Source organism: Penicillium hordei (genome assembly GCF_028827395.1).
Source record: "Penicillium hordei strain IBT 12815 chromosome Unknown utg000001l_segment0_segment0, whole genome shotgun sequence".
Lineage (NCBI taxonomy): Eukaryota > Fungi > Ascomycota > Eurotiomycetes > Eurotiales > Aspergillaceae > Penicillium > Penicillium hordei.
The window spans coordinates 8387742-8404183 of record NW_026623142.1 but is presented as its reverse complement, the minus strand read 5'-3'; the positions used below and the strand labels follow the sequence as shown (position 1 = coordinate 8404183).

Sequence of the window (16442 nt, the reverse complement as noted above, 5' to 3'; positions counted from 1 at the left end):
ATCCAGATTCTGCTTGAAGGGCTAAATAATATAGCCCTTGTCGTGTGGTAATCGTCCCCCTTTGAGGGTCATACTCGTCGTCGTACATGACCACTGGGGAGTACTCGAGAGTCCAAACACCTTGGTCGTCAACCTTTCGCAGAAAAAAACGTTTCCTCGTATGTTGACAGAAAGGCATGAGTGACATTCTGGTCCCGCATATAGCGGGAGACTTGTCCTGTAAGATATATTAGTACATTGGTAAATTTTGAGAATATTGTATACCATATCTTACATACCGAGGATGTGGCGAAGCCTGCCGTCATCCCCGCTCTCAAGCAGATCCACCCCAAAGCTGAGCATTTCGACGTGGTCCCGAGGCCATGGTGTCTTCACTTCACCGACGACCTTAATGACGGCATTGGCGTTCAGCATGACTGCGTCTGGAACCCTTGTGGTTGCGGTTGCAGTTTGTGCAGTTGAATTTCCCGCCTTGAAGCCTCCAGATCGTAGGTTGTGGCCCTGGGCTTGGAGGCAGGAGGTTACTGCCTGACAAAGGCGTTCATTCAAACGCCCCTAAACGCCGTTCTCATCACCGACTACCAGCTACTCTCGCGACACCGAGTTCTCTACACCGTGGCCAATCATAGCCACATCGATTATACGACGGCTCCAACGTAGGTTTGAGGACAGAAGGGCAATTACATCGTGCTCGAAGTTTTGCCATGCCCTCAATCGGCCTGTGAATTCCACCTGGTGCAGAGCACCACTAGTTGTATGGAAGGAGCCTACTGAGAGGATTGGGAGGGGCGTACGGAGCACATCTCGGGCCGAGAGAGGTATAATGCGAGGCATTTTGCTATGGTAAAGCGCTAGTGTTAGCCTTGTAAGCTTAGTAAAGTGATGAGCGGATGTAAAGCCATGAAGCAGGGCCAGAACTTTGATAGGTGGTGTGATCCAGATGGATAGTGTAGACCGATCGAGTGGATAGACAGGAGAAGAAGAGTAAAGAAGTAATCGAGTAGAGGTGAAGAAAGGTAAAATAAACACCTGGTAGGTAGTAAAAGCAAGGGATCAATTGAGCAGAAAGTAAGAGAAGGGCAAGAGGCTCACCTGGTAAGCAATAAGAAAGAGATCAATTGAGTAGATGGTTTGAAGTATGAGTACTTTTATCCATTCTCTACGCAAGTTGCGACCTCAAGTCTTATTTTCTAAGAGGTGGGAGTAAAGTGAGTAATGAGAGACTGTATTAGCTGTCTAGCACTGGGGAATAAAAACTGAGAACGTACAACAAGCAATATGTAGCTACATCCTCTGCAATGCACTGCTGGCAAGCAATCTCAACAATTACTCTAGTCTCGTAGCTTTCTCCTCATCCGAAGAAAGGTTCGGCTATGACTGACACATTAAGCTCATTAGAGGTGATTAGGTCAACACTCCAATCCTTATCTTGTGCCCGGAATATTGAAAGCAGACCCCTTAAATCTCAGAAAAGAGCTGCAATTGATATTGGAAAAGTCATTCCAAAGACGAAGCTCCAGAATAGTTATACAGAGTTGTTCCACTTCCACAATTTTGTAGTATGCTTCTAGATATATGATACCATTCTATCATTCTGCCTCCCCAAGGTATACACAGCTTCTTACTCAACTCATTCGATATATGGTCCCCCTTGAGCCTCAACCTCACTGTCGAAGATATCAACAACCAATTTTCCCGTCCGCTAAAACGCAAAAGCCCGGTGCGTCTTTTATTTAGATTTCATTTCATTCGTAACCTCTACATCAACGGAACGAGAATTTTCACTCCATCCACTGTATCCTTATAATCTACAGGCATAGGAAACAAGGCAATGGTTAAGATCATCCCAAAGTGCGCAAATATCAATGACATGATGTTCCAGAGTCCCCCAGCAACCTGTTTCATCCCCCGACAATGATGACTGAGTTGATATAATAGTGCTTGCTTGTGACTACTTCGAATTCAACTCAAGGAGCTCCCTGTGTTGGACGTTAGAATCCTCTATATCGAAATGCCATATGTCGAGCGTAATTTTTCTGCTCGCCCTTTGCACCTAGGTAGTATAGACGCTCACTCTGCTGTAGAAGCAATCCTTCCGCGCAGAAAGGTTGACCCCAGTGCTTGTGATGAATAGACTTGGACTCCCGGAGATGTTGGTTTGGAAAACCTGGATGAAAAACTTATTTCTAAGCTGGATTCCCGGTTTTTCAGTTCGTTGAAAAAAGCACTTGATGTTAACTCCGCCTAAGAATGGATCCGATCCTGTGATCAACTATTTGGAATTGGATCCTGAGAACTTGTGATGCAAAGCTGTCTAAGCTTGAGTCGCAATTTGAAAAGAGACAAGAATACACACCAGCCCCCCCGGCAGGTTTCAGGCATAAGGAACCTTTTTTTAGAAATGACAAAGTTAGTGGTTTTCTCATTGCACATATTAGTCTCTCGAACATAGTATCATGAATTATGCGATGTCCCGGCCCAACATTGTCATTATCGAACAATAACACAATGATGTAGCCAAGACCTTTTGTAAGATGCTAGAATGAAAAGAAACAGGTCTATGTCATCGATGGCTGGAAACAACCAAGTCGTGCAGACAAAAAAAAAGGAAAAGCCATGAAGCGCCAGGACCAGCCAGGAAGAAAAGCAGGTGGGGAAAAAAGTCAAGAAATGCTCCAATGAGGGCGTAAACACATTCATAACCCTCCAACGCAAGACAAAATTTGATGTCCCATTTACATCTGTCGCAATCCCTCTGCAAGACGCCGCTTGCCGAACTCCCAGGCGTTCATTAGACCCTGTTCCGTGAGATCGATATTCTTCATGTTGGGTGCATCTGCAGCCGGTGCGCGGCTGACACGCGAAGCAATCATAACGGGGTCTGTCTCGAGGATGATTCCGTCGTCAATGGTCTCGTCAATGGTCAGGGAGACGAGGTCGTAGTTCTCGACGATAGTGCGCTTGTCGGTTGCACCCCTAATGAACGATATTGTTAGCACCGGTCCACAAACTTCCCCAATAGGATCAAAACATAACATACTTGAATAAGATTCCCAGAGCGTCCCGTAGTGACAGCACAACATTATACAGCAGAACCTCGTTCTCGTCGGCGCTTCCAACAACGTAAATCATGACGTCGCTCTCCATCTTGAAGACCACGATGCGGTTATCGTAAAGGATGACATCACTTGCGGACTTGTTTGTCTTCTCAAGGAGGCCCTTCTCGAAGGCACGCTGCTCCTTCACGGTGGGGTAGGGGTTGGCACCGGGGTAGTCAGTTGAGTTCGGTGCAGCGCCGGCGGGGGGGTGAGGTGCCGAGAAGTACTTTGCGTAGATGCGGGAGCCATCGTCGGCGGACATTACAAGGACCGCATTGATGGAGAAGAGGGAGAGAGAGCCGGTCATGGTGATTATTGTTGTGGTGAGGAGCAATTAGGGAAATACTGTCCTTGTGATTGTTGATGCTCTCAACCGCCAATCTGGCCAGAGGCGGAGACGCACTAATGTTGTTCCGTCCAAGCTCCATATACTGTACGGGTAAACTAGAGACCACAGTGTACGTAATTGGGAATGAATTCATACTTGGAAAAATTTCTCTAACTTGACGCTAGTACTCAGTCAGCTTCGGTTCATTTGTGCTCTAGTCGTTTGTGGTATCCTCGGTGTCCTAGTGGCGAATTCCCAGATATGGAGATATAACCAGGCATCCGTTGGCTTTTGTCCTCAATTGAAATACTACAATACTGGAATAAGATATACACCTCGAGATTTGGGGATATAACATAGAATGAGTGGAAAGACATCATCGTGAAGGAGACATGGGGAATAATATATATCAAGATAAACAAATAAACCACGATGTATCAGACTCCCTTCAAACCACATCGCATGGAGAAACATCGTGATCAGATCGCATCAAAGGAAGCATGAGAAATCGGGGACCTTGAAATACAGGTGAACATTTCGAGACATGAGATTGCATTATGTGCATCATAGGGGGGTACGGGTATGTTAAAAATATGGTCGAAGACCAGTTTAAGATCACATCAAATCATACTGCCCGGGGAACAAGGCTTACTGCGGCGGCGCAGGTTCATCGGTGCTGGCGCGATTCAACCACGGAATCCAGCTCGCGCGGTTCGCCTTCTTGCGTGCTGCTTCCTCCTCCTCCTTGATTCTAGTGGTTTCGCTGACAAGGCGTAGAGGGCGCAATTTGTCCTGCTGCATCACCGCTCCAGTGTAGTTGTTCATGCCGCTACTGGATCGAGGGGGGCTGGAGGTAGCCCCGGTAGAGGCTGTATCTCCGTGGGGATCACTTGTGACACTAGGGGAGCTGCTGCGACCAAACCGCTCTGGTTGGCTGGACATGGAGGGTGCGCGGCTCATACTGGATATATAGCTAGCGGCTCCAGAGAACATGCTCTGGCGGGATCCAGGACCCATTGCAGTCGGGCTGATGGGTCCGCCCGAGTTGCGTCCGCCACGGTACATGTGACCGACAACACTCGCGGCACTTGGGTCGACTTGTTCCGAGCGGCTGCGACGATGGCTGGCTCTCACAGACTGTGTACGGAAGGGAATGCTTGGCGCAGTGTTGGGGTTCTCGTTGGGGTTGTTCCCAGATGGTTGCGGTGGAGGCAGCATGCTGGTTGGGCGCGACCGAGGTTGAGTTGAAGGGCGGGAAGTTGGAGCACCCACAACCGACTTCGCTCGTTGTAGGAGACTTTGTGACGAACCGTCATCTTTCTCCGGGGGAGTCGGGGGGAGCTCCTTTTCACTGCCCGCGGTCTTCGTGGTAGAGGTCTCATCATTCGAGTCCAGAATGTGCTCAAATCCGTCGTGCATGAGCAGTCTGCTGATAATACGCTCTATATAGAGAGTCAAGGCTTTGTTCTGATCTTTGAGAGCCTTCACCTCTCCGTCCGGTTGAGCAGCATCGGTTTCGGGCGACTCATCCACAGATTCAAGCTCGTCAGCCAAGGACCCCAAACCACCTGCTGACTCCTTTGTGGGGTTGGCATCTCGCATGAACTCGCCCTTGGCAAAGTCTCCGGTCAGGGTTTTCTCGCTAAGAAGAAGTTGATAACTTTCATTGTCTTCCATCAAGCGAGCGTTGGCCACGCGGGCCTCGAGTAAGTCTTTCTCTAGTTCTCGCTGACGGCCACCACCGGCGTTCTCCATCTCAACGAGTTTGATCTGTGATTCGGCCAGTTCGAGGCGTAATGACTCAATGAGTTTGTCTTTCTGGAGGAGAAGTGTAGAGTTGTTGCGGGACGGGCTGCGCTCGATGTGGGAGGAGGGCGCAAATTGACCATCCACATCCGGCGAAGATCGATTGCGGAAGCTCGCTATACCGGAGGTTAGCCTTTGAATCTAATCAGCGACGTTTGTAGGAGTATAGGTGTCTTACAAGATCGGGAGACCTGAGTGCGATCCCCTTCTGCGTTCATGCGCTCCTTCTGTGCCACCGAGTCCTTCAAGCGTTGAATAGTCGCCTGCATTTCTTCCTCCCGACTAGTCTGTTGTTCTTTCTCTTGGAGCATAGCATTCCGCTCCGACTCATGGTTCTGTTCTAGATCCCGGATCTGACGACCCTGGTCGCGAATGTCACTGTTGAGGGCCTCGATCCGACTGTCTCGCTCATGCGCTTGATCCTCTAACTTGGTTTGTTCACTGATCGCTTCATCGAGGCGCATTTGCAGAACGCCGAGCTGTTTTTGGTATTGTTCGGAGGCATTTTCGGCCTTCTGGAGTTGTGCCCGCAGTTCCTCGATGAGGGCGGCATTCTGAGCCCGCGCCTCTTCTTCGGAGGGGTCGTTGGAAACTCGTGGAACGTTTGACATGCTGAGGTTGGAACGGCCAGGCTTTCTTGCAGCTGCGCGCGCGGAAACAGGAGTTGAACCTCTTAAGGAGGGGGAACGGTTGAGACCGTTGGTTGCGCTGGGCGAGCGTGCATGCCCTCGTGTGGACCCGTTGTTGGAGTGCGGATCTGCGGTTGATGATTTGCTGGAACTGCCGGGAGTTCCAGGCTTTCGAGGCGTTGCTGACATAGTGAAAGGCGCCGAGTCCAACGCTGGCGAGGGTATAAGAAAAATAAAACGTATATAACCCCCTATTGTACTTCAATTGAGGAAGGGAAAAGAAGATTCCAGGGTTGCAAGTGTAATTAAGAGCGGTCAAAACTGAGTGGACACCTTGTGGAGAGCGCTTGTATGGGAAGACCGAAGGTCAGGAATGTGGTTGAAAGCTGTCACAGGTTGATTGCGTGCCACATGGTTGATCGGAGTTGAAGATTCATCGGAAACAATAGCATCAAAGTCGGAATGAGAAAGAAATTGAGAAAAGTGATGGTTGCAGACCTTAAATCAAAGTTGTCTTGTTAGGGAATGCGGATCCCCTTACTGTATCTAAAAATACGCAACGGCTTTGGGGGGCTGGAGCAATACGAGAGAGTAAGGACTTTCTAGAACAGGAAAAGAGCAAAACAAGGGAGTTGCTGAAATAAGGAGGTTATGAGATTTGAATTTATTATTCTACCGTTCATCTATAAGGGGGTAGCCTGTTGATATGGCATGAGCCCATGAAAGAGCCAATACAAGCGCATTTAGCCGTTTCCCAAAAGGAGCTTGATACCTCAGGCATTAAACCGGAATAATGTACTTCCTTCTCCATGCTTAATTGAGATCTCCATACATACTGTACTCCGTGCGCTCTGCATCCACTTCAATCCAGCTTACAAAGTACTTACATTACAGTTGTACTTTACGGGGTATACTTTTGAGAGTCCTCGATAACTTGAATACTAAATTGGGCCTCCAATACGCACATATCCCGACATTACATCTCCATAATCAGGCATGGCGGCCCAACAGGTGAGTGATACCAGGTCAATTACAAAGGCTCAGCCTAGCGATAAAGTCCATGAATACCATCTCGGTACTACACCTATTATGAAAACTGTGCACTCGCTCAAGACCAAGTTGGGTGTTGTCGCTGCTAACAGTCCCAGCTCAAGTACTCCGTACATGTACGGATGCAGTGCTCGCCAAGACCCTAGCGCATCATCTCTCGGGCAACCACATGAATCACCTTCTTTGGTATCGCGCCAAAGTCGGAACAACGTGGACTAATAGCGACAATGGATAACAACACATCAAGTTGGGTACCATTTACGCCACCAGCAATCGAATTCTGGTGACTTGGTCATCCTCTGGCACAGTTCAAGTGGACTAAGGGGAGAGCAGTGATGACAACGATGGATCGAGCTCTGCGTAGACAGGATCTGATTGAGTCTTTCTCGATTAGAACCACGAATTGATCTCACGTGTACGTATGTACTTCTCGATAGAGCAGCTGGTCATAAAAATGAACTGAACGACATGACCCATCCACCTCTTAAACCTATCGGCCCCTAGAGGTTGTCGGGAGTGATCAAATCCATGGATATAATACAATTTTTATGTATCTTTAAGATTTAACATGGAAAACAGGTATGGGTGTACGCAATGAACTCTTCCAGGATTCCAAGGATAGAACATAATAACCTGCATTCAACCTCATCTTGCCGGTGTTCTTTTATAGGTACCGACGGTAACCGCACTACTGGCTACTAATTCCTAAAAGCACTGGTTCTACGGAGTAATGAAAAATGAGGCACTAAATATTGGAACCCCGGTTATGGTGGTCACGTGACCATATTCCAGGTCCAGGTCAGACTGTTCCCGATATGCAGGCCCGCTTTAGACCTGAGGTCACCGTCTTGATTTTTGTGTTTGGAGAAAGCCAAAGGTCTAACAAGTAGAAAGTCGAATGAATTCCTAAGCAACAGTATCCTTTTTGACTCCATCAACATCCGCACCCCATGGCACATTCCCCACGAACGCCTTCTGGTTCTGATTGCCCGGTTTCTCGGCATCAAAATCCAAACGGTCAGGGATCTTTAACCCAGCGGGGAAATGGTATCTCACAAACCATGTCGACACCCCGTCCCGGTACAGCCAAGGGTCCTCTGTCCGTCGCTGCCATGTTTCCAGTTTCGTCCTCAGATCCTCGAGCACAGCAGCATGTTCCGGGTCTTTGACAAGGTTGTTCACTTCATTTGGATCGTTCTCCAAATCATACAGCTCTTCTGGTGCACGGAAAAAGTAATCCTTGAGCTTTCTCTCGCCGATCATAATTTCGCTATCTGATGAGTTCCGAATATCCTCCCAAGAAAGGGACCCATAGATGTCAGCGGCAAATGGGAAATCCAGGCGCCATGCGAGATTTCGGTGGTATTTGTATCGTCGATCCCGAATGAACCTCGTTGGCCAGTAGTTCGTGACTTCGTGGAAAGTGTGCGAGCCGAATACTTGGTTCCACTCTGATGGTTTGGCGTTGGTTCCAAGTATAGGAAGCAGCGAGCTTCCAAGGCGCTTCTTCGCCGGGTCTACTACGCCCGGATGTCCAACGTAGTCAAGCAGAGTAGGGAGGATATCGACGTATGAGACCATGTCAGAGTTGACCGCGGGCTGAACCTTTGGATGTTTGATGATAAGAGGCAGTCGCACTCCTGCATCGAAAAGAGTTGTTTTAGAGTTGATAAAAGGTGGGCCGTTATCGCTGATGAAGATCACGAGAGTTGATTCAGCCAAGCCAGCCTCTTCCAGGGCCTTCAAAACAAAACCGATACCCTGGTCCAGGCGATGAATTGAGTTGTAGTATTCAGCCAACTCGAATCGGGCACCTGGTGAGTCATTAATAAAGGCAGGAATCTCGACAGCATCAGTGGTGTAGGTGCCCTTCGTGATACGGGGGTCGTATTCTTGGTCGTTGCCAAATCCACCACGTGTACGATCGCGATGCGGATCATGGAAACCAATAGTCAAGAAGAAAGGCCTTTCATCAGCCAGAGCCTCTTGGAAAAAGTCATTGGCTTGATCAGCGATCACAGCCACATCCCTCGTTTCACTCTCCTTGGCGACCTCCCAGGGATAGACTGGCGCGGGTCCGACATGGATCTTCCCCAGAATACCAGTCCGATATCCGCTTTGATTCAGCAGCTGTGGTGCAGTTTCCACATGATCAAAGGTGACAAAATGATGGCGGTGACTGGCAAGTCCATACTGGCCGTTCTGATGGGTGTGCAGACCTGTATAGATCACGGAGCGGCTGCCGCTGCAGGACGCGGTGCTTGCAAAGGCATAATCAAATTTAGTACCTTCTGCGGCGAGATTGTCGAGATTAGGTGTCTTGATAGTCGATGCCCCGTAACAACCAAGTTGCTTACCGAGATCATCGGCGACCATCAAGAGCACATTCTTTCTGCTCGACATGATGTCTCGGTAGATTCGAGCAAAGATTTTCAGAGCAGGGTTCTTGTGAGGACTTGAAGAAGGAAAACCCGCCGATTGAGAAGACATGTTCTTATTGTATGTCTAGTGTCATTGGTGGATTTACGCCATTTGGAACTAGCTCCTCTTAGGCTTGCTGACAGCGCCATCTGACAGCAAGATGATGTGCTTGCTTGTGAATTCTCAACTACAACGCCACTAATGCTTAGTCCCTGGAAATCTTTGATTAAATATTAATTAAAAATGTTGCCATCTGCAGAAATCTTTGGCAATCCTACCGAGGTCCCATGAACAACCCAAATTCTTCACAGAGATATACTATCCTACGACACCTTGGGGATAAATCCCGCATAAGCCACTGTTATCGGATATGGACTGAATAATTATAGTGGATTTGTCTCACTTGTTAATCGCCAATCGCGATACTACTGGATGGAGGAATTATGGCGTCTTTTATTAAAGATATTGATCAAAGGGATTGAAGACCTTATACAACCTAATTGTATCAGAAACAGTATAGCTATTATAACTAGCTCCCTAACTAGAAATACAACAAGATAGAACCAAGAGTGAAGGGAAATTGAATTGTACCTTCTCGTCACTTCACGATGAAGTTCACCAGTTTTCTCTTACTTCCCTTGTTGCGTATCACTGCGGGCCAACTTATTGGCCCTGTTGGTCCAACAACCGACCTTCAAGATAAAACATTCGAGTGCAACATTCTTGATTATGGTGCTGTAGCTGATAACAAGACTGACATCTCCACTGCATTGGAGACGACTTTCTCAGACTGTGTTCGCAAACATCCGGGGAGCCGACTCATTGTTCCCGAAGGAGAGTATCTCATCGAGCGAGGTGTGACTCTCATAAATGGCACCAATTGGGCATTCCAATTGGATGGGCTGATCACAGCTGCATATGGCGGTGATTGGAATATTGCGCGTGAGTTGCTACTCCAGGGGTTCGCAGGCACAGAGATCATCAATGCCACTATCAACGGGGAGGGTGATAATAAATTCTTATTAGATGTGCTCGTCATTGTCAATGGTGAGTTCACATGTCTATATACCCTTTTTGGATCTTAAAATTGACAAAACAGCTGTGGATTTCGAGTTCTATTCTTCCAATGGCAAAGGTGCCTTCCAAGGACAAGGTTATATCTACCGGAACCTTGGAAAGTAAGTTATAGACCCGTTTAATCATTTCTATGAGATCTTGTGAAGCTAACACATTGAATTCTAGCACAGATCGCCCGCGCCTAGTGCGTTTGATCTCTCCGACCAACGCCTCCGTCCATGACTTGATTCTAGTCGACAGCCCCAAGTTCCACATTATCTTGGACTTTGCCATTAATGTTGAAGCCTACCATTTGACCATCCGGGGAGCAAACCTGGGTAGTTACGATGGCATTGATGCCATTGGAACCAACTATTGGATCCACGACAATGAGGTACGCATTTCATGCGATTTTTCATGTTTCGCCCAAACTAACGCATAGTGTAGGTTACCAATCGTGACGAGTGTGTTTCGGTGAAGAGTCCTTCTCACCATGCCTTGGTTGAGAACCTGGTGTGCAATCAAGCAGGCTCTGGTATATCCATTGGCAGTCTGAATTCGTCTGCCGAAATATCAAACATTGTCAGTTTCAACCACATGTGGATATCCCATCAAGTGACTAACATTGCAGTAGGAAGCACGCAACATCAGTATTATCCAAGGTAACAACATTGCTTTCATCAAGACATACCCTGGTGGATCCGGCTATGTTACAAACATTACTTTTACGAATTTCCGCTCCTTGGGAAGTCTCTATGGCTTGGATATCAACCAATACTGGCAGAATACCTTTGAACCCGATACTGGTGCTGTTGCCTTGAGCAACTTGGTTTTCCGAAACTTCTCTGGTAGGTCATTGTCAAGGTTTTTATCTGACAATATTCTAACAAAATTTATCAGGCTCTGTTGCCGATGGAGTCAAGCGCCCTCCACTTTACCTCATTGCGAATGACCTCACATTTGCTACCAATGTCACTGTGGAGGATTTCTCAGTGTGGACAGAATCAGGTACTAATGTTGTAAACAAGATCAGCAATATCTTTGGCACTGGAGATGACAGTTACGGGTCAAGCAATGGTATCAAGTCTCTCGGCGCGGGAGAATCCCCTTCGCCTTATTCTAGCACCTACACCATTACAGCATCCCCAACTGGCTGGAAAGCCCCCGCGACTCCTACTTGGGCTGTGCCTAGTACAGGTTATGGAAGTAAGCTCTTTGCCCTGTTCTTTTCTTTTTCTTTTTCTTTTCCTATCGCATAACTAATTTTTTTCTACAGCGGCATCCCCCATTCCGGTCTACAGTCCAGCTCCTCTGTGGCGCCCAGGTGGTGTAGATTATGATTTGCATTACTGGGGAAGCTTCTAAATGACAGATTACCATTGGGGAAGTTTATGATACGCTTATTGAGAGGACATTCTCTGGCGTCGCAGGGATGTTTGGTGTACGCGAGGTGGTTGGTAGAAGTTGGATATTGCAGGGGTTAGATTTAGTCGAATGCATGTACAAGAGAGAATCTGATTTTGCAATTATCCGTGCCAAAAAGAAAATATTATTCCAAGACCTTACGATATTGCTTATTGTTTATTTTTATTTTCTACCCTGTTTGGTAACCATAGAACCCAATATCTATGTTGTACATAGGTCAAGAAACGGCGTCATCCCCAGCTCTCCAACCACGTATTTCTAGGCTTTCTACGATACAGCGAAGCTTGCTAAAGCCAAGACCCTTCAAACGGTGTCAGTAGAGCAAAACTTTAACGCCAGCGCTTGTGCCATGTGGTAAATTAACCGGTGAAGTGAAAGTCCGGTGAACGAGACTTGGGAGCGCCGATATTGACGGTGGCATTAGGACCCTCAATTCTCATAGAAACCAAGAAGTTAGATATATTATTGTAAGACAAGATCTTCCACCAATCGAAGAAGATACAATCCAAAATGGTCATCGCTCATTAAGTTGATTGGGTAAAGACTGATGCAATCAGGCGCGAGCATGGCGCAAACATCGGCTAATTGGCAAGGCTTGTTTTCATTCACCAGACATCTTATCTTTGACTCACGCCGTTAAATATTTGCTTGGAACTTATCAGCCAGGCGTTCTTTAGACCGCTATAGCGTTCTTTCCAAATACTAGGATGATTTCGCCATCTCTTTATTAGGGGTCAATCCGTTCGCTGGCGTCGATGGCATCATGCAGATACTTGAGCACGAATTGTGTGCGACTTTCACGGGGGGTCTAGCTTATACCGTTACTTAGTTCATTTGATATATAAAGTGTTCGATCTCAATAACAATGGATAGTATTCAACCCGGTGCCGAAGTTGCAGTTTCGCATCCCTGCTTGTCTTGTCCTTGATTTTGGACCCGTACACCCAGGATAGCCATGGCATCGACACTTGCCAAAGAGCTTGGATCGGATTCTGAGCCTCAAAACAACAGTCATCAATACAAAGATGGTTCTGTGGTGACAACTCTTGCCGAGCCAGAGGAACAACGGGAATCCCTGTCGCTGTTTGGTGCGCTTTTCTCTCGGAAACGAAAGGTCGACCCGGACTCTATTGCGACAGTCCGAAGTGTGTTTGATGATCCCCAGTTGGCGCAATTTTACCAACCTTGTGCGGAATACGAGAATCTGCACAGATTCGATCCAGACGAAAGATGGACTCACCGTGAGGAGGTCTCGGTGCGCCGCAAAACTGATTGGAAGATTCTCTTGTGGATCCTTATCATGTTCTTTGGTCTCAATCTCGATCGAGGAAATCTGGGAAGTGCCGCGGCTGATAACCTGCTCGACGATCTAAAGATCACCACTAACGACTACAACAATGCGCAAAACATGTATCGTATCGGCTTCCTTATTGCTGAGATCCCATCTCAGATGCTTGGAAAGAGATTGGGACCAGATCGTTGGATTCCCTTTCAGATCATCTTGTGGAGTCTAGCATCCGGTGGCCAGTTCTTTATGCAGGGTCGCTCGAGCTTCTTCGCTTGCCGATTCTTGATTGGCCTGTTCATGGGTGGCTTCATCCCAGATTCAATCTTGTACCTTTCGTACTTCTACACCAAGACCGAAATGCCATTCCGTCTTGCATTGTTTTGGTTCACTGATTCCATGTCAGGTGTGGTTGCCTCATTTATCGCTTATGGTGTTCTGCACATGCGCGGTGTGGATGGCCGCGAAGGTTGGCGATGGCTGTTCCTCATCGAGGCACTCATTAGTCTCATGATAGGATTCCTCAGTTTCTTATTCTTGGTGCCGGGTCCAACCCAGACAAAGACTTGGTGGAACCCTAAGGGATACTTCACCGAAAAAGAAGAGAAGATCATTGTGAATAAGGTGTTGCGAGATGATCCGTCCAAGGGCGACATGCACAATCGCCAGGCCCTTTCTCTAAAAATGTTCTGGCAAAGTTTGATGGACTATGACCTGTGGCCGATCTATATCATTGGAATGATTTTCGAAATACCAAGTTCGCCACCGAAGAGCTATCTGACACTTTCACTCAAAGGGATTGGATTTAGCACCTTCGAGACTACTTTGTTGACAATTCCTGTCACTGTTTTCGCCTCCATTAATTTGCTTCTTATAACCGAGTTGTCTGAGCGTTTGCAACAAGTCTCTTTCGTCGGTCTTCTCGCTCAGATTTGGACCTTCCCACTTCTCATCGTCCTTTACACATCAGTTGGATCCCTGTCACACTGGAGCATGTATGCCGTTTCCTTCATCCTGGTGGGCTGGCCAAACCCTCAAGCAACACATGTTGGCTGGTGCTCACGCATCAGTAATACCGTGCGAACTCGAAGTATCAGTGCGGCGCTTTTCAATGTGACCATCCAACTTTCCGGAATTGCATCCTCAAACATCTACCGCGCAGATGATAAACCAAACTACCGTCGTGGAAACGGGCAACTCATCGCTGTCAACGTCGCTACTATGGTTGCCTATGTTCTAGCAAAGCTATACTACACGCGCAGGAACCAATGGAAGAAGGCTCAATGGGAAAAATTCACCCCAGAGGAAAAGGCAACTTATCTGAGCACTACTACCGATGAAGGAAACAAGCGATTGGACTTCCAGTTCCATAGCTGAGCACTATTCCCATGTGATATCTGCTACATCTATCTGTATTTAGGATTAGACCTCATTAGGGTGGTTTAATCTGTTCTCGTCATATTTAATATATCAGGGAGGAGGGGTACTTCTCGGAATCAAAAGCATCTTCGTATCTATGTTGCAAATCTACGCAAAGATTCCTGTTCACATAAATATACATGTCTATGCCTCAATCCTGCTATCAAGGAGAGGATCGCGCTCTGACGACCCTGGCTGATTCTCTGCAAATCGCTCCTGATACAGAGCAAAGTGCTGAAAGATAAAGATGACATCGAATAGGACGGTGATGTTGCCCAGCAGTAGTTTGGTGATGTTGCCGACGGCGCCCGACCAATCTCCTTGCATCGCAGAGTCCAGCACCAGCTGCATCAGTGACAGAATCGCACCGGACAGATCTAGCAGGATCGCCACGATGGAAAACCCCGCTGTTGACTGCCGCTGATAATTCATTACCGCCTGGGGTGTGTATTTGACGGCTGTCAGGAACACCTTGATCATGCCTACCACATAGACCTTACGCGAATATTTCAGTCAGTATATGTTGACTAGTAAATGAGTTCATCCGTTGTGTTTCCCTCTTACCACATCAATCCATTCCCATGATGCCAACACCAAAACGCAAAGAATAGCTAGGGGGACCATCCCCAGGCAGCCCCAAAAAACTACGAGAGCCAAGGTACTCGGTCGCTGCAGCTTAGAATCAAAGTTCCAGAACCGCACACAGAGGAAGTGGCTACAGATCCAGCAACATATCAGTGCTCCGTGCAGGGCATAGACGAAATCGTTCCATTGGACAGTCGGTTCAGGGCTTTGCGGATGTCGCTGGGCATACTGGGCGCGCACGACCGGCGAAAAGAGGAAGCAGGCGTTGGAAATGGTGTATGCCGACAATCCAAGCAAATTAAGCAGAGTGAAGTCAATGGAGAAGCCGTCTGTCGAGCGGCGGCGGTGGTTGTGCAGGACCTGGGGGTAGAATGACAGCGACCACAGGAAGAAATAGGCCCAGCCTAAAATTTGAGAGATGCTTTCTGTCCACGTGGCATTCATCATGGAGATGGATATGATTGTCAACAAGGACAGAATTGATCTCGATGGAGATTCAAGATCATCCGAATTCCAGGGTCTCGGAATAGACGCCGGAGTTCGGGGTATCCGGAGTTCAGCCTCAGCGATCCTCAGCGAGTCTCCACGGTGATCCATGGCATTAGCAGGATAACCAAGTATCGAGCGCATGTTGGACGAACGACAGTGGCAAAGTTTTTCACTATGATGTCCAGTAGCTCGAATGGGGGTTTGCTCTCCCTAGCTTTCCGTAGTCTATAGCATTCACAATAGCGGCAAAATGTGTAGATTGCTCTTTTTTTTTGTCATTCTGACCATTGCAAATATACGTATATATGGGTATTGTGTATCGTAAATTTCTTCGAGGTAATATCCATGGATAGGAATGAGTTTCAAGGTGTCTAAAGGTGATACCTGTTTGTACATTTATATATATGTAGCTAACAGTGTGATCAACATGTCATGTACAGGCAGGACATGCATCTCCCCGATTCATTAAGCCCTAAATCCTTTTTTTGTAAATAAATTATGGATACAACTAATACATATGAACTATAATACATATGGATAAAGCCTTTTTCGCTTCATTCTTTTTGCTTTCTCAGGTAGAGTTAGGGTTTTAACTCCGAGATATCGGACTTAGGTTCAGACCTCGGGATTGTTAGTCATCTGCTGCTGAGTCGGTCCAGGTTCGAGGTCATCGATCCCATAACATCAACATGGCGACATATAATCTTTGAGAATCAAGCACTGAGAATCGTTGACCAAGCCGGGTCTCAATAAAATGCAAAAATGAAGACGAAAGAGACCCCATGCAGGTGCCCAGAAACCCATCTCGATTGCTGCCGGCCACTACGATAATCATCTCCCTCAAGACTAAA

At 47.3% G+C, this 16442-nt stretch overlaps 8 protein-coding genes across 8 annotated transcripts; 3 read left to right on the top strand and 5 right to left on the bottom strand.

Annotated features, from left to right (window-relative positions):
• Positions 1–21: 21 nt before the first annotated feature.
• Positions 22–834, bottom strand: N7537_003198 (uncharacterized protein; the record flags this gene model as incomplete). Its single annotated transcript, XM_056894256.1, is given in 4 exon segments — positions 22–133; positions 151–217; positions 279–555; positions 601–834. 4 exon segments carry the CDS (start codon positions 832–834, stop codon positions 22–24), a joined length of 690 nt encoding a protein of 229 aa, XP_056759251.1.
• A 1851-nt stretch (positions 835–2685) lies between these two features.
• Positions 2686–3405, bottom strand: N7537_003197 (coatomer subunit zeta; the record flags this gene model as incomplete). Its single annotated transcript, XM_056894255.1, has 2 exons — positions 2686–2976; positions 3041–3405. 2 exons carry the CDS (start codon positions 3403–3405, stop codon positions 2736–2738), a joined length of 606 nt encoding a protein of 201 aa, XP_056759250.1. The 3' UTR covers positions 2686–2735.
• Positions 3406–4074: 669 nt separating this feature from the next.
• N7537_003196 (uncharacterized protein) lies at positions 4075–6107 on the bottom strand (the record flags this gene model as incomplete). Its single annotated transcript, XM_056894254.1, has 2 exons — positions 5411–6107; positions 4075–5348 (listed from the first exon to the last, which is right to left on the bottom strand). Exons 1-2 carry the CDS (start codon positions 6048–6050, stop codon positions 4075–4077), a joined length of 1914 nt encoding a protein of 637 aa, XP_056759249.1. The 5' UTR covers positions 6051–6107.
• A 750-nt stretch (positions 6108–6857) lies between these two features.
• Positions 6858–7130, top strand: N7537_003195 (uncharacterized protein; the record flags this gene model as incomplete). Its single annotated transcript, XM_056894253.1, has 2 exons — positions 6858–6872; positions 6900–7130. The coding sequence occupies 2 exons, from the start codon at positions 6858–6860 to the stop codon at positions 7128–7130; spliced, it is 246 nt and encodes an 81-aa protein (XP_056759248.1).
• A 687-nt stretch (positions 7131–7817) lies between these two features.
• On the bottom strand, positions 7818–9314 carry N7537_003194 (sulfatase family protein; the record flags this gene model as incomplete). Its single annotated transcript, XM_056894252.1, has 1 exon — positions 7818–9314. The coding sequence occupies one exon, from the start codon at positions 9312–9314 to the stop codon at positions 7818–7820; it is 1497 nt and encodes a 498-aa protein (XP_056759247.1).
• Positions 9315–9940: 626 nt separating this feature from the next.
• On the top strand, positions 9941–11753 carry N7537_003193 (putative rhamnogalacturonase; the record flags this gene model as incomplete). Its single annotated transcript, XM_056894251.1, has 7 exons — positions 9941–10379; positions 10432–10510; positions 10575–10782; positions 10836–10970; positions 11023–11236; positions 11289–11594; positions 11665–11753. 7 exons carry the CDS (start codon positions 9941–9943, stop codon positions 11751–11753), a joined length of 1470 nt encoding a protein of 489 aa, XP_056759246.1.
• Positions 11754–12768: 1015 nt separating this feature from the next.
• Positions 12769–14475, top strand: N7537_003192 (putative MFS transporter; the record flags this gene model as incomplete). Its single annotated transcript, XM_056894250.1, has 1 exon — positions 12769–14475. The coding sequence occupies one exon, from the start codon at positions 12769–12771 to the stop codon at positions 14473–14475; it is 1707 nt and encodes a 568-aa protein (XP_056759245.1).
• Positions 14476–14661: 186 nt separating this feature from the next.
• On the bottom strand, positions 14662–15732 carry N7537_003191 (putative L-cystine transporter; the record flags this gene model as incomplete). The annotated part of the gene is made up of 2 exons (XM_056894249.1): positions 14662–15012; positions 15082–15732. The coding sequence occupies 2 exons, from the start codon at positions 15730–15732 to the stop codon at positions 14662–14664; spliced, it is 1002 nt and encodes a 333-aa protein (XP_056759244.1).
• Positions 15733–16442: the final 710 nt, after the last annotated feature.